A 24,359-nucleotide genomic window follows, 5' to 3' on the forward strand; every position below is an offset into this window, starting at 1 on the left:
AGACCAGCAGCCCGTCCGCTCACTCGTACCTAACCTGCCGATCGGTGGCAGGCGCGAACTCCTTATTGCTCCCGTGAAGCACACTTTCGTCCTCGGTCACACACGCCTCTGGTGGCTCATCATCTACAAGAGTGTCCCATCATCTTCCCGTGCGCCGTGCCGTGTCGCGGTCGTTTGACCGTTTATTTACGAGCAGGTTAAAGTGTACCCTACCCTCCCCATCGCCACTCCGGTGATTGCTGCACAATTTCCCCAGATGATGGTGACTTTTGATTTTACGACCCTGGCGGCTACAGAACTACCGTTTGCATCGACTCCGGTAGGACACCGAACGGGAAAGAGCACCCGGAACGGGAGGGAACAACACGACACGAGTTTACTCGCGTGGTTCTATCGCCCCGAAAGGTCGTTCCCGTTGTGATTTTACCAAACGTGACGTATGCGACAGGTTCTGCTCGCGATGTTGTTAGGGCTGTTCCTCAATGCAAGCCCGACACAAGGCCGAACGAAACGCTTTGGAAGCCTTTCGGGAACACAGCTGGACATGCGCAATAGGGAGGGAATGATATTGCTTTCCTGCTCACGAGTTCACAGCAACGCCGAAACGATGGAGAATTTTGGGCAGCTTCCAGCAGCTGCACGGTGGCAAGCAGAGATCAGTTGTCGTACGACGGCTACGTTGGTCAAAGGTTTGGGCGCGGAACGTGCATCATCTCCCTGTGTACCAGGCTTCACACGTCACACGGTTCGGATAGTCGTTCGGGTAATTGTTGTGTTTTGTGTTCTGCTACTGTTTTCGTAGCTTTGTTAGCAAATTGCAAGTAGTGGGCTAAGTGTTTTTTTGTCAAATTTAAAAGCAAACGAAGAAAAGTAACATCTTTCTCAACCTCTTCAATGTGCGCAAATAAACAATGACCATCCTCCAGGACGGCAACTCGATTTGAATAACGAATACGAATAACGAAAACATCGCATTACCGCATGATAAATGTGTGAAATGTTGTTAAGAAAATGAAGTTACCGCTATAAAAGGGCTAAGTGACTTACCAAAACCGTGCAAGTGCTCAACCCATGGTGCAGCGCCCGGGTAAGGGAAAACCATGGAAAGGAAGCTTATAAAACCTGAACACCGGTGTCCTTTTACCCTTTCGGGGGCTCGTTGTCTCCCTCGTTCCGCTTTCTACCCTAAGACACAGCTGCGGAAGCAAAAGTCCGCAGTGAAGAACTCGCGCTGTGTGGGTCGCGTAATACGTACAGCGAACAAGGTGCACAAAAACATGAGAAAAATCCAGCACGGACGCGATGCGATGGTTTTAGTTCTGTGTTTCAAGTAACAAATAATGAACAGCACCCGACAAACAAAAAAGAAACACCTTCACCCTCCCCCACTGAACCTGACCTCGATTGGCCACCATTGAAGAGTAAAGGTTCAGCATCATTCCCCCGGAGCGGGCAACCAATTCGGACCAACAGCCGACCGAAACGGGAAAGTAGCGGGAAATGAATGAATAATACATACCCAAAGCAACCCAATTTGAGTTTCAAATGATCGTCATCCGTTCCCGTTCGTCCGTCCGCGAGAAGTACATCTGCGGGGCCGTTGCCGGGCTGGTGTACTGGTGGTTTTGCTTTCTTTGGGGCTTTTGGCACTGCATGTGGCAGCAAAGTGGCCAGCAGCGAGTAATGAAGCCTCTTTTCTTCACGTGTGCAACACTCCGTTCTGTGTACTTGTATATGTGTTTGTATATGTGTGTGTGTGTGAGCGCGTGTAAGATTGTTTGTGAAGGAGGGCTCAAAGCGTGTTGAAGTGGAAATTTAATAGATGCTGGAGAAGTTGGTGAGCGGCTTAGGAAGTGATCTATTCACCGACCAGTTAGCCAACTCAAGCCGTACCCATTCCCAGGCAGCGGAGTGGGAGCGCTCCGTGGGCTCATGCTGAAGTAATATGAGCCAACGTTTCGAAAGGAGTGCTAAGCGCGAGTCGGAGTGTCTGGAGTGTGAAGAAGTGGTGAAAGTTTGCAACAGTTCGTCAAACTCGTACAGTGTGAACAAAGTTGGAGAAAATTGGATTTCACGCTTGCCATCGCTTGTGCCATGAGTGAGAGTGCGCCGTTGGGCGCTGTAGTTGTGGGTGCGGTCAGACCTTGGTGACAATTTGATGCATTTGATGGACAGCGTAGGAGCAAACCGCACCGTTCAGTTTGACCCAAACCATACCAACCAAACACACACACACACATATACACATAAACGCTAGCACACATAAAAGTGAAGGACGTACTTCCGGCGATCCTTGGAGCGGGCCGTCCCTAGATAAACGTCAGTGATCGTTAGTCTGTTGGTTGCGCTTCTAGATTGTTTGGAGTTTTGTGCGCTCGTGTGTGCGGTTGTGTGTATGGTGTGGTTTTAGTGGTTTGTTACTTTCGCTGTATGTGCGACGGCTCTGCACCAGACGGTACGACTAGAGAGTGTAGTTACTGAGTAGTTAACTTATTCAAAGTGACAGGAAGCAAGACTTGTTTTGTCGCTTTTCACCTCACGCTTTCATGGATTCATTGCGTGCTGCAGTCATCGTGTGGTGGTTTAAGTTCCGAAATCAAATGTTAGAACCATTGCTGGGTGATTGTAGTGGTAGTGAAAGACACTGTCCCATACGAGTGACCGACCGACCAGTGCCAGTGAACGTAACTTTTCTAACTAGATTCACTTCAAGACATTTCTTGTCGTTGTATGGCTCGTTACTGACCCGCTTAAAGGTCAATCTTTTCATCCATTTTTTTATTTCTTGCACATCCATAAATCCCCTATCGTAAGGTTTTTCTTGTGTTTCCTTTTCGCCTTTGTTTATCTTTCCCGTCCCGGATGCAATGGATGTGAATGGTAGACGCAAACCGAAACAAGCAAAAGAAAAAACCCTGGCGACAACCAAAGAAAGCAACAGCAAATTCAATAATCATCCTTTTGAGTTATTCTGTTTCCGTTGGTCGATGCCGCCTCCGGATGGTGAAGCTTCTTCGCTACCCCGGAGGCTTTCGTGCTCCTTTACTTGATTTACATTATGAATACATAATAAACTTGGGCGACGGCCCGAGGAGCAGCGTCACCCGTAACGAACCATTACCACCGGAAGCGGCGGTGTTCCTCTTCCTCTTCCGACCGGGACCGGGACCTTCTCCTGCAGGCACTGGGGTTTGTCTGGTGAGGCTAGATTTGGATGGAGATTCGCAGACGCCTAATATCGACATTCTTCTGCACATTGGTGCGATACCTTCGGCAGCAGCATTAAGCGTAAGCGTCCTGCCCTCGGTGTGCGTTTGCATGATGGATGCTTCGCTGGGTTGCTTAATGGACGCGCCGCTTTCAAGTACCGCGCGGGAGCGAGCGTGAATATTTTCTTGATTGTTAATAAATATTGCTCCGGAATTATGCTACCGCACGAGACGACGGTACGTATCCGGTGCCGGTACCGACGCCGGTACTGCCGCCACCATCACCACCACTCTCCCTCGGCAATGCGGGAGTTTGGTTTTTGGTGAAAATCTTCCCCGCACATTTTTAGGACGAATATCTATCTTCATTTGATTAGAGGAAATTAAATTTGCGCCTTTCCGGTCCAGAGCGTCTGTTTGCTGTGTGATGGTTTTCGGGGTGCTAGATTTAGAGGCGGCTCAAAATTCCTCCCGCAAACCACGCCAGCCCGATGACACACAATCCACCGGGTCGCATTCTCGCGAAATGGAAATCGCGCAACGGCAGGAAGAAGTCGCGCTTCCTGATGTAATTATTAAACGGAAAAGGGCGATATTGATCAACGCATTCCTTGCCATAACCGATCATAATTTATTCTTCCCACAATTGCTCTCCAACTCTTGGCCCAGTCCAGTCTGCGACCGACTACCGGGGCGCAATCCTTTTGATCGTGGCAGTTTTACTCTTCGATTTCTTTTCTCCTTTTTTTTTTTGGTTCTTTTGCAAGTGAGTGAAATTTACGACCACTTCAGCGGCAAAGTGTAGGGCCCGCGGGAACACTGCCATTACAACGAAGAAAAGGCCCCATGGGGGAAACAAAGGAGTTGTACCCCGGGAAAGTGGGATCCTGATTTTCTTTATGCCGGAGTAACTTGTTACAATGTTTGAAGCAGGGATAAAAGTTTTGCTAACAAGGTTTGCAAGAAACTGAGTCGCGGCATTTCAGTTGCTGTTTCTTTTCTTTATCGTTTTGTTTGAGCAGTACAAAGCGTTGCTGTAAACTTGGGAACACAATTTGTCGAGGAAAATTTTATTCCCTTCTGCAAAGGGCACGGTTTTGGAATAAATTCAACCTTCATTAGGCGTGCGAGTTGCATGTGTATGTGTGTATGTGTAGGCCAATAATTTCGTTTGATATTGTCAATCGAAACTTTATTCCCTTTTTTCTATGCTCAGTACAGGTGTGATTGTGGCATTGAGCATAAAACAAAACATTGTGCGAAGTTATTACCAAACTTTGCGGTTCTCCTAATCATTTCTTATAGCAATTCCCTCCTTCGATTGATTGAGTGATTGATTTAGTTATTAATCATCGGTCTCACGTTTGTTGTTTTTTACTAGTTTTTGATAAGTTTTTGTAACATATTTCTAAAAAATGTTTTAGGTTCCCTTACAGGGTTTCGAATGATATAAGGGAATAGTTTAATCACTTAAAGGAATGTTGCAAATTGGTAGGGGAATGTTGCATGCAAGCCGTGGAAGTTTGCAATCATATAGGGGAATGTTGCAACCGACAAGGGGAATTTTGCAAGCAATACTGTGGAGCTGTCGGCAGACGGTGGGTGCCGGTGTAAAAAGCTTTGAATTGATACCGATGATGTTTTTCTAAAAACATTATTTGGAGTTGTTTTCGTGTGGCATTCATTTGTACACATGATAAACTGAATAAATCTTGTCCTGTCATAATTAAACATGATAAATAAGTTAAATAAATGATATATTGAGATGTGTACAGCGGCACCCATAGTCTGATGACAGCTCCACAGTACACTTGCAAAAATTCCCCTTGTCGGTTGCAACACTTCCCTATATGATTGCAAATTTCCACAGCATGCTTGCAACATTCTCCTACTGATTTGCAAAATTCTCCTACGTGATTGAACTTTTCCCTTAAATAGTTTGAAACCCTGTATTTGGAAGTAACGCTTTTGATAATTACGTAAAGTAACGCTAGTGATCATGTAATAAATGTTTAAAACCACAAAAATGGATACCGCCAACATTTTTTTTTGATTAAAATTTAAATCATTATCAACAACAAAATAACAACATACTGAGTTAAAACAGTGCTCAGTCTACTTCCAAACTAGGATGAAAATTCTTGATTTTTTTAGCTTTGAGTGTCACGGATATTTTTGCTTTAAAGTAGGTACTGTTATTCTAGAAAATTCCAAAAATTTGACTTCTAAACCCGTTTATTGCAAGGAAAAAAAACTTAAAGAATGTTTCAAATTCTTCACATTTAGGTAAAAGAAAGCAGTATTTTTTCCTAGTTTCATTTTTTTCTGGCAGTGATGATCTCAATGATCACCCTTGCGAGCGGTCCCATGCAACTAAATCAGCAATATTTCGCTCGGTCTGCTATATTGGTCAGAACGGGAAAAAGCATTTTGATTTTGTTAGTTGGAATAGGTCAAAGCCGTCCGTTGGGTGGCGAAAGAAAACATTGCGACCAAGTGATTGACCAAGAGCTGGTCACAAAAATGTCACCAAGCGTGGGATGGTCACACTAACTGTTTCAGCATCTCCTCAGATTATCACAATTGAGCACGATGACTGACATTTTGTTTCAGTCAGATTTTTTTATGAGATTGCCAGTGACATTGCCAGTGACATTTTGCATCACTGGATGCACTTTTCGCAACTTTAGATGTTACATAATACATGGCATATATCGTTAAATACTAGTGTTAAGGCCGATGTACATTGTCCGTACTCGCTAGTGTAATTTAGATTTTCGCTAGCGCATCTGACGGCGGCTGAGGGACACTTTTTTTGGTCATCGATGAAATGTTCGTACTGGTTCTCAAAATAAATATTATTTGCGCCAGATGCGCTAGTGAAAATTGAAATTATACTATGGACAATATACGGACAATATATATTATAGTACGGACAATATACCCCGGCCTTTGCAGTTATACGATTTTTGTTTGTGGTTTGATTTCGCTTATGATTTTGTTTGAAACTGATTTTAGAGAAATATTAGTCTTTGAAACGTCTTACAACATAAAAATAGCAAAATAAATTCACTCTCTTATGCTTTTTTAAAAGAATGATAATTCACATTTCTCTCGTAATGTACAAATAGAACAGCTAATTTACTGTACCACATTTCTACAATAGAAAATAAGAAGATCTTAATATTTTAACTATTTCAAATAGATATTAACAACACATTTTTATCCCGATATTTGTGTCCACTGCGCAGTTTAACGCTGTATAATTTGTGGTTGTGTTTATACATTTCATACTGTGGTAAGTTCGGCCGCGCTTCTCAAACCGTTTCGGTGAGTCAATGCGCGGAGCGCAGTGAAAGGGTGTGGGACGAGGAAGGGGATCGTACGGAACGCGACACCAAAATGTATACACATTTGCCGCGTATCGGTTACGTCAACCTGTTCACACTTACGCTAAGTTCGAAAAGAAGCACTTGCTTACGTCGGCGGAATCGCGGACTGGATCGACCTTGCGCGTCGAGTTGATGACCGAGGCGGAATCGGACACCGTGGGAGAAGTTGGGTGGAACTAGTGCAAACGTGCACTTTATTTAGATGAGGGTAATGCTGATCAGTCAACTGACTGAACAGCTGATAACCAAAAGTGATTATCAAATTGGGCAGAGCCTTAGGCGGAATCTGCAAATTGGTGAGATGCACCAGAACACGAGTGATCTACGTGTCTATGGAAGGTGAACTGACTTCGCCATCAGTTCGAGCTTTATTTATAAGAAAGATGGTGTGAAAGTTGTGACACATTTGGCAACCAGATGTTTGTCAAATGTGAGATTTCGTTTGGTTTTCCGGTTTTGGGTTTTTTACAGGTGTTTCTTAAATTATACCTAGTGTGCCTGTGTTTTATCAACTATCCGTGCATTGTGGATGCAGCGAACGTTTTCCTGTTTATGCCTGGGTTTTACGGAAGTTTAATTGCTTATCTGTGGCGCGTTTTCCTTATTTATGTTCTGGGGTAAAACACGAGAACGTTTACGCTTCTGGTGTTTAACGTTTCTTTACCTGGCTGCTGGCTATGCGCTTGCGCTTCTGGTGGTTAACGTCTTTTTACCTGGCTTTTGGCAATGCTAAGTTAGATGTGACCTACTGTTAGCAGTGAATCTTGTTAGCAGTAAATCTGCTACAATACATTTCAAACTATAGTAAATTTATTTTGCTATTATGAAAACAAACTACAAAACAAATAAAATATGTGACAGACAGACAAACGACACATACATATTTTTCCAAATTGTTTGATGGTACCCAATAAAAGGAATCAATTTACTACGATCCTATCACAGAGCACAAATATGTGTATCTACGCACAGACGCACAGAAACCCGATTTATTAATATGTGCCGATAAAGGGCCGGTGAGTTGCTACTTTTGCTGGTGTTCCCAGAGGTCGTTACCAAAATTTATAAGAAAACTTTTTCGCAACGAACAATGTTGAACCTACAGCACATCCTCTACAATCAAGCAGGGGAAGCACATTGGGAAAGCACAATCTGTGCAGCAGTTCAAAAAAAAGTACGATGATGTATAAAGAGAGTGAAAGGGGATAAAATTGTTCAAATGGTATTGTTTTTCCCCCAGACAAAAAGTAAAGCAACAGTTTCGCAACACCCAACCCCATATGATGGACGATCAATTATAAATCTGCAGACTCATTAAAAATTATTCAGGTCAGCCCACGAGTTGGGAGCGGCGAGTTTCGGCATGATTGGCTTACTCGAGCATACAGCTTAGCTCGCACAAGATAATGTGCAAAACGACGATCGGATAAAACTTTCACCCATACATTGTTTAAGTTCCTCTAATCATACTATCGATTTTCTTTCCCGACTATCTCTCCCGCAATCTCAAATGCTCCTGAAGCAAACGCTGCCGTGAAGAAGGGATGAAGTGCAACGGAGGTGCGCTGTATGTTAGGGAAGGATTTATCGCTACGAGCTACAAAGCACCTTCCTAAAGAGGATCGTTCGAATTCATGATCATTTGCACCACCTGGCACGTAACTAGCCTGCCGTATCCGTGGGTTTGTGCTTAAACAAATGATCCAATCCCTCGTTAACTTTTACGAGTTGACCCATCCACTTGCGGCACTCTGAAGCGCCTGGAGCGGCTCGACCGAGCCGTGTTTGATGATTAGCGACTGAGGCTGGTACCTTTGAGCCAGGCAGATGGAGATGAAAATTTAATAAGTCGTACTTGTTGCCGACTTGATTGCCCCGGCAAAAGAAACCCGACTGCTCGGTGGTGTAAATGGACGGGTGTGATACTGTTCGTGCAGTTCAAACATTATTTCGCAACAAAGTGCTTAAACACAGCTGTGTGCTTTAAGCTACGGGATAGGGAAGCGATACAGCGATGGTGTAAAACGTGGTTGTACCTTTGTTAATGCGTACGCAACCGTTGCGTACTAATTACTGTGATTTTTTAAATAACATAAAACATATTATCATCGCATTAAAAATGCTTTTGCCTTTTTTTAATCCACTTTAATACACCATGAGCAGACATTTTTATAAGCAGCTCAACGCAGGCGATCAAAAAAAAGCTGCCACACCAATTATCTACGGCTAACAATCTCCTCAACTTTCACCGAAATCGTTTCAACTTCAGCATTGCCTCCATCGTGTTACCACTCATCCGACTTGGCGATAAGCCTGCTTATCTTTTAGAAAGCTTCCCATCAGACATTAACCAATGGTAGACAGCCGGAGCAGCAAAAAAGGAGCGAACAGAAGAAAAAAACCCAACGACATGGTTTCGCTCTTCCGCACACGCAAAGCGTTCGTAATGCAATTGCAAATCCGGCGAGGAAACGTGTCGTGTAGGAAGAAACTGCGACCAACTGGGCCGCCGGCATTGGAAGCAACCCTTGAGTGCGGATGTTCTTCGCTATTTAAATTTTAAGAAGCTTTCACATACTGGTACTGAGTAGGTGTATAGTAATTGTATAGATTTAATCCATAAATGAAAATGTTAATTAATGATGTTACAAGTGTATTCTCCTTATCGTGATAGTATCCATTTTCATAAAGCATTGGATTTTGCTTTACTATCATGCTTTGATAAGAGTAAGCAAAACACGTATCTCCACTATCACCACAATGGTGCGCAAGGGTTAGTTCTACTATCCAGCAAACTAGAATCGCTGAATGCGTGTGTGTAAATTAAATTTGTCCTAATAGAATTGTGTCACTGGCACCAATTTACTAGTTCTAACTTCGCCAACGAAACACTCCCAACCACCATGACCACCACTCAGCAGGAAAGGACATTGTGACATGCAGGAAGTATAGATACACCCACAAATCCACACACACACACATTCACACATCCGGACAGTATGCGGGCGAACAAATTAAATGGTTAATTTTATTGGACGCCAGTTGTCTACCACCGTTTGTAGCACAACTCTCCGCTTACCCACGAAGAGGGTTGGGGACGGGCATTCGAGTCGAGGGCTACCCGTACCACTTCCTCCTCCCTCCGTCGAATATCAATGTAATGGAATTTACGTGCACGCGTCCCAAGTCGCCTTTTCTTCCCGGACACGTGTTACCGTGTCATTCGCGGCCCCTATCTGCAACGTCCCCATCTCTGCAGTGTGAGCTAGGATGGGATGATGATGCTGGCACGCATTGTTGTTCGCATTATTTGTGCTCTTTCTTAGGGGGGGTTAGGGAAGCAACCGCAGTACGGGACAGTACGCACTGATAGCGCAAACATTAATGAACACTATAACAGTCGATCATTAAATATCACGTATCGTGTGTCGGTTGGTTGTCGATGTAAATGCGGGTCTCTACTCATCAGCCAGCTCGACACCCGCAAGAGTCCTGCTGGGGACGCATGACATCCATCATGGGAGGGAAATGAAGTAACCTACCGTGCATAACGCAGCATGACGCATATTACACATCAAAATGAGCAAATACTGTAGGTGCCGCTGAATGTTGATTTTGCCGCGAGGTGCATTAGTGAAGCAGCGGAACGCACACATTAGTGCATTAGTGAAGCAGCGGAACGCGCACGCGAAACGTAATGTGCCAATGTCTGATGGAATCATAGGGATGCCTTTGGTCTACGGCGTGCAAATGGAAATAAAAGCTTCCGGCACTGTTTGATCCTGTGCTCCTACACGATACGGTGCCAGCTTTCTCCTGGACAGCAGAGGAAAAGTCATTAGCATATAATTATAGTTATTCTAACTTTTACGCGCAAGTACAACCTGAGCAAACAAACGACCACACTAGTGTTAGTACCTGAATCTTTATCCCTTCCGGCTCTTTAGCGTCATACCACCGGTATTGATTTTCGGTGGTTCGTTAACGGTTCGCTTCCGGTACGTGGCTTTTGCGTCGGATCAGGACGTTGGCAGTGCGGTGGTAAAAGTTAGCTTCATTAGCCGAAATCACAGCACACGATGTACTATATTCTTGATGCTCGTTTCGGGATGAGCGCTATTTCCGCGTGTTTTACAACACGTGCGAGTACCGGTCCTGCTGTTATCGATACCGCTACGGTCGGTGGTAACAGATATCGTCGCACGCTTGATTGTTCCGGGCTAATCAAGCTAGCACGCGCGTTCCGAGCCACTGACGATCACAAGTTTGGTGGTTGGTTGTACAACAGCCAGATATGGTTAATCAAAATTAGAAAGGTCAGCTAAATGTGAACCCAGCGCTAGAATGGTGGTACACCCGATACACGAAACCCAAACTGATCGGGATCCTTTAGCGAAACTCACACGAGTGTTGGTTCGACACAGGAAAAGAAACGACCGTTCCAGAGTGAAACCGTGGCAGAGATTACTTAACAAAGTCGCGCGGTCTTCTAAAAACAAGCACGCTCAACGCCCCGAAACTTTACGCATCACCGGTCGATGCACGTCCATTCAGGGGGGAAATCCGGCGAAAATTTACTAGCCGTCGGATATCCGCTTTCCACAGTCGGGCAGTCGGGCACAAAAGCACAATGGATGATTTATTGATAGTTAAGTTACTTTTCCCGTTTCGTTTCCAACCGATTCTTCGGGTCGTCGTTGTTGTTTTTTTCTCTCTCTATTCCGTAAGGTTATTATAGTGACCGATTGTTCCGCGAGCTGGTTGATGTCTTTTATAATACATCCTGGCACTTTTATTACAAAACAAATCCCAACCATTCGCATTGGGCGGATCGGTGGAATGTTCCATTTGGGGTTCGGATCGACCGTCAGTGAGGAGAAGAGAAGGGGATAAAATTCGTTCATGCATGCAGTAGATTAGCAACGTCGTTTGTCTGCTGAGAAGCAATCCGGGAATGCTGTTGCTGTTGGTGTGAGTGTCCTTTCAAACCCATCTACTGTAACGATATTATTGATGAGCAGCTGAATGCATCGCACGTAGCATTTCAATAATGAATTGAAGTGGATCGAAATCTTGAAATGTAAAAATGAATATGGATAGCAAGCTACATCGTGAAAATGCTTCATTGAAAGTTGACTGCGTAACAAACGAAAGAAGAGCATCTATCATCTTTTCTATTAAAAATGCAGACAGTAATCGTCTTTTTAAAGGGTATTCCTAAAATCATAAGCGCAGTATTCATAGATCATTGTTGCACAATGGATAGTCGAAGAACGATAAGCTTATTGTACTTTCCGATTGAAGTAAAAGTTTCCAATTAAAGTCTGCATTAAATAACTGAACGCTGTTTATTCGAACTGGCTTTAGTTGCGTAAGCACAAGTTAATAATCTTACGGTTTATCATGAGTTAGGCAGCAAACGGAATAGTGAACCGGATTAAAAGGTTTATGCTTTTTTAATGCTATATGTTCTACTGAAATTTCAGCCTGTCAGTGGAACAGTATTCATCTTCTGGGTTGTATCCATGTTAAAGTTACGGTCCGCCATATTCGATTTCAGCAATTGTGTACAAACAAAGGTCTCTTCTTCTTCTTTGGCTCAACAACCGATGTCGGTCAAGACCTGCCTGTACCCACTTGTGGGCTTTGGCTTTCAGTGACTAATTGATTCCCCCCCCCCATAGCAGGATAGTCAGTCCTACGTATGGCGGCGCGGTCTATTTGGGGATTGAACCCATGACGGGCATGTTGTTAAGTCGTACGAGTTGACGACTGTACTACGAGACCGGCTCACAAACAAACAAACAAACAAAGATACATTTTAAAATAGTTTTGTTCTTTTTTTTCTGTTTGAAATAAGTTGTGACTTAAAAATAATAATAATAAAAAAATGTTATCCTTTCTTAACACAATATTTATCCTTCAGCAAAAAAAATCATTCCTGCATGAACTAACCTGATGAGCTTGCGACGAATCGGCGTTTGTTTACATGTTTTACAGGTTGAAATAATCTAGGTTGAAGTTCTGAGGCTAGTTTTGTGTGTGGTTTTGTATGGAGTGTTGACATGATTTCAACCGACAAGTGTCAAACTCCTTATAAAACAGCTAGATGATATCGTGAAAGCCCCATTGACAAAAATTAAAATGTTCGAATATTTATCATTTTATTATACATGGTACTTAGTCCTAATTTTATGAATATTTTACATGTTAAAACATTGAAGCAATATATTTTACACTAAAAGGGAACTTGGAAACGCTTCCACCATGAGACCATTTCGATGAACGATTATGTTTGACCGTCGGTCAATCTATACGTTATTTTGTAAAAAAAAATACACAAGATAGTAGTTAAGAGACAAAAATAACAGCATTCACCCCGCTAACAAGGGATAACTTCGTTAGTATCAAGCAGTTAGTTGTTTGTTCGTAAATTACTACATTTTTTATTTTAATTGTGCTCGTTGCTGGCCGAGAAAACTTATCATACGCCTGCATAATCAGTAGAAATGATCATCGGTTGATTTCATGACTGCAAAATCCTCGATTCGATTCGATAGTTCAATCAGTAAACCGAATCAAAAGATAATTGTTTGTACAATCAAGTAAACCCCAAGAATCAGAAGCACTTCAGAATGCTAGTGAGTTTTGCAGAAGAGAAAGAATGTGTTTATAAAAATCATGTTGCGTCGGAAAGGGTTTTCGTGTATAAGACCGAACACCAAAATTTGACCAATCTTCCAAAATAAAGTTTGAATAAAGGAAAGAAGTCATTCCAAACAGCATACATTTAAGTAATTAAATAGTATATTGTTTGATTTTAAATAAATATCAAAATATAAAACCTTTTAAGTGGGAAAACTATTTTCTTGTTACTATTAAAATCGTTTTGGAACGTTTTGACTTAAATTGAATTTAAAATGATAATGATTGACTTCACCTGATATAATTTGTTTCTTCTTCAAATGAATCAAATGCATTTAATTCACCATTTTGTGTCCAATATACAGCTAGACGAATACTTCTTGAGCTCACTGTAGATAACATGCACAGATTTGTAATTTTCAAGAGCCAAGAACGGTCGTAATTACTACAGAATGATTCGTCTGTAGCCCGATTGCTGAAAGCTACATCAACGTAAATTACACTCCTGAGGGCGGTTTAGCAACCTTCACTAGTTTTGATGAGCATGAAAGTGGAAAACGGCTAAGGGGAAAACGATACGGCTGGGTGATTTTATTGCTTCGATGTACCAACATGCCTATCCAACGATGCGCTGCGTAAGTGGTGTGCCCGCAAAAAAACCTTGTGCTTGCCTTGAATATTGTACAATTTGCAAACACAAAATGGAAAATCGATTCGATCACACGTCTTCTGCAGGCTCCACTGTATTTTCATAGAAAATATCAATTGATCGTCAACGTTTCTAGGAAGAAATGTGCATTTACAAAATGCGCTTGATTAAAATGTTGTCATTATGCACCAAAATGTGGCGGCATATCATAAAATGTATAAAAAGTGCATACCCAACATTCTAACATATTCTCCTCCATTTCCTTTTATTCCTTGTATTCCGAACAACAATAAACAAAGGCTATGAATGAAACAACGCATTTTTTACCTGTTAGCTATGTGCCTTGTTAATGCGAGAGCGTGTGTTCCAACTATGCAATACAATGTTAGAGGCAAAGTCAGGTCAAAGGCTGAAACACACGATTCGTTGCAACCGTGTGGTATGGAATTAAAGCGATTTTTGCCGAGTATGACACTCCTTTAACATTATTTTTCATTCGATACTTTGTCAGCATATTTGCTAGTGGTACGGGTGCACGATTGTCAGTAAAAAGTTCTTAAAAAAAGGGTAGCATTTCCTTACATTTTGGTCACCATTTCACCGAATGCAAAATACACAGTTCTAGGAAGGACTTCACATTTAAACAGTCAACGGCACGATGCAAAACACATCTTTCAATTTCCATCAAATACAATGTCGCATACCTTCCTTTCGCTCCCCTTTCTAACTCTTTACTTGTCTCCCCAAACTTTCCTTTTCCAACTGGATGGCGGGGTTGTGTCCGTGCTTCAGATATTTTCAGCTCCTTTTTTGCCTACTGTGCCAATGCGCTCTTCTCAGAAGCTCTTTTTATAGATGCACTTTCCACGCGCTTCGCCATTGATTGGGACTTTCCACCAGTGACTGGGAACGAAGCTAATGAACCCAGACGCGATTGAAAAATGCAAAAAGTATAATACAAAAACATCTTTTTCCCCTTAAGCATTTGTATGGCAACAAGGAGCTTTTGTCTTTTATCCAATGGAATAAATACAAAAATGAAATAATCAACCATTTGAAGTGATTTATGGCAAATTTATTTCAGTGATTCAGCTATTTATAGAACAAAAGCTAGATTAATTTTAACAGCTGCCCTATTCACCAACAAACCGGTTCAGTTCTACTTTTTTAACGAATCCAACCGTACATATAAGTTTACTTTAAGCTCATCACGGACACATTAACAGGATCTGCCAAAGCAAACAGGTGACATGCTGCATCCGCCGTTGGTGGCGTCGTTGGTTGTTTTTATCACCATGTTCAAGTCAAACCCGAGTAACGAATTTGAACAGCGTCCGCTCCATACCAATTTGTCTGCATGCTATTTAATCCTGCTGGTTGTCTACTGCTGCTTGCTCCCAGAAGCCAGAAAGCTTGCCAAATGTCCCCTTCCCAAACGGCTGCAAATGGGGAATGAAATAATTTGCCCCAGACATAGCTGCCTGCTGGTCGGCTGGCCCCACACTATCGATCGTTTGCCACTCTCAAAAACACTGCAACCAAAAGCAGGGAATGATACGAACGATCCTCTATATGAGCGACTCCAAAAATGTCCCTTCGTATCCTTTTCTACCGAACGTTGGCGAGAACCAACCCTGATTCATCCTTGTACGTGCTTCCTACCACCTTTTCCTTCCCTTGTTTTGCTTTTCTTCTTCTCTTCCCAAACCAGTGCTCCAGAAAAGAAAGTTTTCTATGGGTGTTTGTATGTGTGTGTGCTTTTTTTGTCAGTCCAAACCCCTTAGCATTACGGTTGCGTCTTAGCAGCTCCAGCCAGGATGGAGCGGATTGCTCAACTCAAAAAGCGAAAAGTGATTGTAACTCGGTAGATTATGGACGGAGAAACACAAGTATCAATTGTATAATAAAAGGCGAAAATAATCCTCTTATCTTTTCCCACAGAGGACCGGGCACCGTGCAAGTGTTTTGTGGTGGTGGTGGTGGTCGCTGAGCGAACGAGTGTTTGTGCAGTGGCGTGAAAGGGATACACACTACGGTGCCGTAGAAATGGCACAAAAAGTGAGCCGAAAAATATGAAATTAAAATGATAATACAACGCCCAGCACCACTAATAATACACACGCACACAGAGACCAACGAAAAGGAATGCTGACAGTGGCAGTGGAGACATTGCCAGTGATTGTCGATCTCCAAGGATGTTACAGTGCGAGTGAAGTGGATGCGAGTGGTAAAGTGTTGTAGTGTGTTGATTCCCTGCCCACCATCAGGAGCCACGTATATATGTGTATGTGTGTGAGTGTCTGAATGTGTGAAGTTGAAAAAGTGTGTTATTTTTTGTTGCGTTCCTCGACTCTTCTCAGAAAGTGAAGCGCAAAGTGTACTGAAGGCACAGAACGGGTGAAACATACGGCTTCGTTTGTTCTTCATTCGCTGTCTTCAGTGCTGACTGGTGCCGTTACGCAACCAGACAGCTTCCAGAACATAGGGGGACAGAAATCCCAAAGCACATAATCATGTTTTTTAATCTTCACACGTCCTTGCCGCCGTTACAAGGATATTAACGAAAAACGCTTCGTCGTGCGGTATTGATGCCGGGGCACAGATGCACGAGCTTCTTATTTCTTCGCACCAGCTAACCAGTGTCATGCCGATATGAGAACGGCCAAATTGATGAGGATTGGGATTTGCACATCGCCGGTGAGCGAGTAGTCAAGCCCAGAAGCACAGCTACAGTTTACAGGCAGCGAAAACAACAAACAAAGCAACGCCAAAATAACAGAAACACTTCTCCTATGGCTTCATGTGCGGGGATGAGCCCGACCGGCTTAACGTAAAGAAGAAAAAAAAGGGTTTTGTTGCGCAACAACAAAGCGAACCGAACCGAAGCTTCAAGCTTTCATTTCACACACACAACATCGCCGCTGTTTTCCGTTGCCCACCCAGCTGGGCGGTACTCGCACGTCATAAAAATTCTAAATTATGATAAACGCTGTTTATCCATTGAGGATATCGACCAACTTGAATTGCCTGTTTAGGACGTGGATTATTGTGCTGTACTTTTTGCAGGGCTGTCCTCAGCTCAATACGGGTAAGTACTCCACGCAATGTGTGTTTCTCATGCAGAGGTATTGGGGGCGTTTTATTGAATGCGGCTGAGATTTAGCTGGTAGAAAATATGTTTCGGTATCGGCATTGTTAGCCCCGGTTCGGAGAAAACGATTATCAGTGGAATGCTCACTTGAGATAAATTCCAGTGCTGAAAACAGTGATTCATCCTGCTCGATGGTTAAAAATACTTATTAAAAAAAACATTATTGCAATTTACAAACAGTATGAGGGACATTTTATAGCACTATTTCGATGTATCACACAAAAACCTTGATTTGTTATTTGCACCGATGCAATCCACTGTAATCTTCTGCGAAGAGTCTTTACTAATAAATTTATTGTTTTCTGACAGTAGATTTCCCTGCCATGGAAATAATAGCTCTTATACTATATAGGTCAAATAGTTTCTAATTTGCATATGTCATGATGAATTATTTTAGATTATAAATCAATTTGCAGCTAAACTGTGGTGTATTTTATAAAAAGATTAGTTTTAAATTTATTCCATAACATGTTTGTGATAAGTGGATCTTGAATGGTTTTATTTACTATTCTTCTCATAAGTAAAATATACCAATCAAATAACACTCCTCAAGTAAACTGTGCGTAATTAGATGGCTATGCAACGTATTGCATTTTACCTTAACCAAATCTTATCATTATTACTATTGGATAGGATGAATATCGTGTATCGTGTAACACCACAAGTTTAAGCATAACTTTTTATGCGAAATCTTCAAACTACTGAGCTTATACATTGTGTCTAAAAACTAATAATAATACTATCTTTAGCTGATAGTTTAGCACTACGTAGGTTCTTGTCACCACAAAAGGTTTTGAATAGAAAATCAATCGATCGAGTGTTTGCATTCCACATTGCTGAAGCTACGAGAGGAATACAACGTGATTTATACAGACGATAAAGTGTATAAAATTGAATCGGAAATTGTTCACATTGTTTCCCTAACAGCTAAGTTACATAACTTTTAAACTGTGCTCTTTACGAGATACAGCTAAAAGCTTATCAAAGAACAAAACGAAAGATCATCTTTATTTAAATTGTCAGACTTATTCGATCATTTAACTATGGAAACTGGGAAAACTGGGTCGATACAAGCTCGGTTTAAACCCACGTCCTATGATGTGTTCGGAGCAATGGCCACAACACCTTAGGTCAAGTTTGCACATCTCAACGATGACCTTATTGATTTATATTTGATTAATTTTCTAATACAATATATTAGAAAAGGTTGGAAGGATCAAGCAAATATTATGTGACGGTAGTTTGCTGGTTTTTTTTTACTTTCATCTATGCCATCGATCCCAATTGTGAAATCTCTCCTTTAAAGGGTCAGGTAGCTAATCCTACGCATCTCTGAGTCAGCAAAAACGCCCCATCGTCCCATCAGCTAGGGATATTGTACAACGTTGGTGTTTTTCACGCCAAAGATACACGCCAACGTTCGCCCGTTGGCTATTGTTATATTCTTCGGACACTGCAAAAAAGCTGCACAGCAACAAAAATAAACTGAAAAGGACGCTTTAGTCATACGTTATGCTAAAAACGTTTCACATCATGGTGTGCATAGCAGTATGTTTTGGAAAGCATGTTTAACATTTATGCTTACTATATCTAAAATAAATCATGGCATAAAATGGACACCATAGTTGCCATTCCAGCACACATTGCATCAAATGAAACTGAGCCCAGTAACACATCCGTAGTGATTTTTAATCTACTGTGATAAAATTCCCATTTCAACTCACACACACACGCACTCACACAAGCTCACCATAATATCACCCTATCAAGACGCAATCCATCAAGCGGGGCGCATGAGTTTTAGGATTGTTGTGAAAACATTAACACGAAATGGTTGAAGTTTTCAGATGAATAATACACGCATAACTCTCCGCAAGCCGGATCATAGGCCGCGTAAGCACAGCCGGCCGGCTAGCACAGCGACTAGCAGAGTGATGCAGGGATTGGGAAGTGGTTCGACCCGTTGTCTGTCGTTCGCTTTTATGTGTTTAGTGACGCCACCGAGTGTTTGCTTCGTATTTGCTTTGCTGGTGCCACCGATGCCCATTTATTTCCATCTAATAGAGGCTTCCCAGGACATACCGAGGACATCGTTCGGAATGGCCAAATCCTGCACCCCCTACTGTACGGACTCAAGCCAGCACTAACCGGTTTCGGGACAATATCGAGGAAGAGAATTTTATTTTGGCCCCAAGAACTCCGACAGCATCCACCACTATCACCCTGCGAGGTTCTGTCTACATTCAGCACGCACAGTTCACAATAAATAGCATTGAATGCTCGGCTTTTGCGAGTCCTTGGAGGTTGTTGGCCGAGAGGACGCCGACGGAACCCCCGAGAACGCTTCGGAGAATGGAGCTCCATAAATGTTAAGAGCGTTTCATAGTTTTCTCCGATTCGGTGCCTTATCTCACGGCCAACAGTTTAGCTTGGCTGGTCGGTGACGAGGAGGAACAGATCGCACAGTAAATGCTGTTGTGCCCAAAACGTACCGCACATATTGGATGTGATGCGCTGCCCAGTACTCGGTTATTGCTATGACAAATGACTAGAGTACATGACTAGGTGTGTGTGTGTCTGTGCTTGATGATGCAAGAGAGGATTTAGTCAAGGGAAAGTTGACAGGATGTGCTAGAAATAATCCAGACCATGTTTGTACAGACCGTGCCTAAGCAAGTTTCGTAAGTACTATGAGGGAAACGATATACGAAGCGTGTATCATACATACTGATGATGTTTTGATGCTTTATGGTATGAGATAAACAGAGTTTAATTGATATTAATTAAAGCAAAGTGCTAATGTATATAAAAAAGGATAACAGCAACATGAGTTCTGTCAGTGAGTTTGAATTTTGAAAACATTCCGAAGGATTTGGAATCCTTCCGAATGCAAATTCCTGTCACGTATATTCAATACATTTTCAGTCGACACTGCATGAATAATGTTAAACGATCAGTTAAACACTCCCAGCACACTTCGAAATGTTTTTCGAAAGCAAGTCAACGGTCTAACGGTGTTTTGCCGTGCGACTATCGCCACAATAGAAGCAGTTAATCAAATGGTGGAAATTTCCAATTTAAATGCAAAGCAATTTAATTAACGTTTCGCATCCGGTTTGAGCTACCTCTTGCCGTAGTTGTAGTTTAAAGGTACAAGAACAATTCCTGTGCACAAGAACAATAACTTTTACATAAGTACAAGGAACACGTACATAAGGTTTTGTACATACATCAAAACTTCCCTCTTTATTAAGCACACTAGATTTGATTGATTGAGCCATAAGCACCAGTCCATAGGCATAATATGGTAGAGCGGACACATTTCGTAACTAGCATTACATATTTAGCTACTGCAAATCGTCACCCCTCTCTTGGGAGAGTAAAAATCAACCAAAATGTTATTACTCCTATCGGCAGAGGGACAGTACAGCACAAAGCAAACGGTACGGATCTGAAAACTTTATTACACCCCGTTTATGGTTGGTGGAAGCTTGATAGTCAATTTCGACCCTCCCCCGGAAAAAAACACCATGACAAAAATCGAAAGGTCAAACAAAAACTCCCCACACACACACTAACTGCAGCTGAAAAGATGCTAAACAAAAAAATGACATCAAAATCGAAACTCCAACGTTCAGCCGGCGAGAGAAAGCAAGTGAAAATGCGCCAGGCGACCCTGTGACCGGCATGAGTTTATCTTTCTTGGCCAGCCTTTTTTATGGAATCGAAGGGACATTTGCATTTAACGATGGGAGGATATTGAAATTCTCCCCGTCCTGTCCCTCGCCCGTTTGCTATTTTTACTACTCCGTCCTCCCTCCCGCCCTGCAGCCAAAACTACTAACAAAACTGTGTCATCGTGTGTTCCAGTGGGGAGTGCTGCTCCGTGTTTTTGTTGGCCATGGAAAAATGGTGAAGCAAAATAAAACGCATCAATCGTGATTTACTGGCTGCCTATAGGACTTAATTGCTGCCGTCCGGGAATGACTGCCAAAGCTTAATGATGCAGTAAAACGACAGCGAGTAGAAAGAGTAGCGAGGGCACAAAAAGCAAACAGATTTGCAGTAAAAACAGGAAAAATCAAAGCACAGTGTAGGACACAGACGACCCTATCGGCGCATGGAACCGTTCGTAATGAAATGGAACCGTTTTAAGTGCTTACTTTGAAACCCTCATCGGTTTAAGTTTCCAACGAAACGAAATATGATCGAGAGGGGCGTTTTAGAAGTGTCTGCTGAATTTTAGAAAAGCTTAATTTTAGCTACATTATACGCGCGTGTGCTTATCTACTGGGGTTGCTCCTAAGAGCGATCCCTCATAAATAATCATTCAGCTAGGTACGTAGGGAGCTTAAATAGAATGCCAAATTGACGAAGGTTGGTGCCGCCCTGCTACAACGGTTCACGGTTCACCGGGTTTATCGGGAGGGTGCCGCTTTCAGGGTGTGGCTAGAACCAATTTCATGCATTCCTGAAGCAGACAATTCAGCTATTTGCCAAAATATGTGCTGCACGACTCGCAATGCTCAGGTTTGATGGATATTCCACATTCACCAGCACCGCGCGGTTGGTGATGGGAAATGCCAGATGCCAGAATTTATGGCGATTTGTGTAAATCGATTGTTTTTACAAAATATCTTTACACGTTAATAGATGAAAGGTTAGCTGACACGTATGGTATGTGCCTAAGCTATACGTCCACAATTTACAAATGATAATTGGTTTATAGGCGGTATTTGTACTAGTGAGCTGGTGTGAGTAAAATGTTGAAATGCTCTGAAAAAAAGGACGATCAACAGATGTATCCATAATTGACATACTTTGTAAGTGTTATCTGGGAGAATCTTTTATTTTAAAAACTAATACGATGTTCGATAAAGCCATTCTTTGCTATAAAATCAGTATTACAAAACATACCCAAAACAATCCTTTATCATACCTTGTTTAATAAACCATCACTAATAACATAACATCTGATAATAGATTTAAATTCTAGATATTGCACATAACGACTTTACTTTCTTAGATAAGCTATTTTTGTATAAGAACTATTACCTTTAATGTGAACTCAAAAGACTGACAAAGGCCTAATTCCGTCCGGAACACCATGCTGTATTCATGCAACTTATGCAACTGTTCCCGTTAATCACGAATAATTCTGCATAGGAACTTAATAAGACATACTCCTTGCGAAACTGAACCGGCTTGGCTTTCATAATAATCTAGTCATATGGTTTAAATCAGCGATCGGCAAAGTCCGGCCCGCGGGCCAAATGCGGCCCGCCGCAACATTCAATCCGGCCCGCGAATGGGTTTTGACTGATTTTGAAAGATGGGAAGAAACTATTCGTATAAAAATTACTGAATATCTTTTAGAATAGCATTTTATGCCAACGAACTCTTTCTACTTTAATTGCTATTGAATTACTTGAATTATTGAGTACTATTGAATGGCAGGCCTTGAAGAAGGCAATGGCAGAAGAATGGCAGGCAGAAGAAGACTATGGAATGACGGATCGATCGGTATGTTAGAACTCAAGATCAATATCCCCGTAACGTTTGCATGAAAAATGCCTTTTTTTCGGCTAGCTGTAGAAAAAAACTAGGAGAGACAATTTCTTTACATGAACATCATTTGAAAGTTAATTATTTAAGACGCTACTAGGTGTCATTCGTTGTTCGCGCACACTTCTAAGTTGGTTAGTTCCCTTATTTGGCCACCATGGTTCGAGTGATAGAGGTGTCAAGGTGAGGTGATAGAGGTTGTCTGTTTCTCTCATGGGACAATACTGTTCAAAGTGCAAATAACGTTTTGTTAAAGCAGGTGAAAATAACCCCTTGATAAACCCATAAATTTGTCAATTTTCAACTGTCAACCATTATGTAATTTTAACATTGTTGAACACGACAATAAGACATTCGGAATGAAGGAAATCGCATACGAAATTTTATGTTGATGAGATACGATAAAGCCTGGTTACAATAAATTTATTTAAAGTTTTGCATTCGACTTTGCGATGGGAGAGCATTTGACGTTCGCCAACGCAAAACATACAATACAATGTTTTAAATATAGTAAAATAGCTCCATACATTTTCACGCGATATTTTTTTTTTATTTTGTTTTATTCGTTCTTCTTAATTTCACACAATTAGTTGATTTCTCTTCAAACTATTTGAGTGATATTTTCGCAAAAGCGAACATTTCAAAACCCCTGTTGTTGTCAAAGTGCTGTTTCGTAAGGAATCAGTTATCAATTTATCTGACATGGCATGTCCATAAAGCATTGTAATAATTTCTGACTCCACGTTTGTTTCGCTAGTTTTTTAGCCGTTACGATTTTTGTATCATCCCAGGAATATCCGCAATATTTTTTGCGGTGTGAAAGGATGGGTTCTTCAAGAAGCGATATTGATCCTTTTTTCTTATTTTTTACTGATCACATTTTTGGACATCTATTGCCGATTCTCAAATGATTAAATATTACAATTAGTTTTTAAAGCAAGTATCATCAATTTTGAACCATGCCTGCATGAATTTATTACAGAAAAACAACAATAATACCTAAAAGGTTTCTAAAACTTTTTAAATGTACAAGCACAAGCAGTTTTTGTAGCAAAGTTAATAAAAGGCGAAATTGATGCTCCCGAGTTTCTTAAGATCAATTTAAACGCTCCTGACCACGCACTATGTCCTCGGAACTTTCTGATCAAAATAAACCAGGTCCGTACTTACAGAGGAGCTCATGATCCAATTATCTCAATAAGTAATGCTTTCAATAAGTTCTACTGCTTTTTTGACTTCAATATTACCGTTGCCACGTTTAAATGTTCATGTCTGTATTCTAATATATAGCAAGTAAGGTTATGTTAAGTTTTATTTTATTTTTAATATTGCAAAGGCGCGCACCACGCAATTATCTTCAATAAATTTGTAAGATTCAATAGTTGAAAGATGCATTCAATGTTCTCGAAGTACAGATATTGATTTTTGTTTTGTATTTAGCTAATATCTATCTTTCAGACAAAGCCAGTTTTAACATATTCTTTGAGGTGGAAAATATAGCGAAGCATCCAGAACACCAGTACCACCAAAATTCGCATCAAAGAACCATCTAATTGACGTTCAAACCAAACAAACGCAACACACACAAACGCGTAATACTGGCTTTCAAATCAAATCAAAACAAGCACCCCTTGCCATTGGCAGGTGTGGAAGCTTTGCACAAAACAAACAAGAGACGCTTCTGTGACGCTAAGCTTTCAGTTGTTTCGCGCTATTACATAAAGGATTAAATATTCAAACATCTCGCG

At 41.6% G+C, this 24,359-nt stretch overlaps 1 protein-coding gene across 2 annotated transcripts in view; it reads left to right on the forward strand.

The window, feature by feature from the left end:
• Nucleotides 1-649: 649 nt before the first annotated feature.
• The window catches only part of LOC120896308, a 58,013-nt gene continuing 34,303 nt past the window's right edge, over nucleotides 650-24,359 (forward strand). The window contains exons 1-2 of one of the 2 annotated variants that reach the window (XM_040300314.1): nucleotides 650-763; nucleotides 15,837-16,983. In XM_040300314.1, coding sequence (XP_040156248.1) covers nucleotides 16,875-16,983 — 109 coding nt within the window. In that variant the 5' untranslated portion in view covers nucleotides 650-763; nucleotides 15,837-16,874. The remainder of the gene's footprint in view (nucleotides 764-15,836; nucleotides 16,984-24,359) is intronic. The other variant, XM_040300315.1, reaches the window with a different exon arrangement.

The sequence above is a fragment of the Anopheles arabiensis genome, chromosome 2 (assembly GCF_016920715.1).
Source record: "Anopheles arabiensis isolate DONGOLA chromosome 2, AaraD3, whole genome shotgun sequence".
NCBI lineage: Eukaryota > Metazoa > Arthropoda > Insecta > Diptera > Culicidae > Anopheles > Anopheles arabiensis.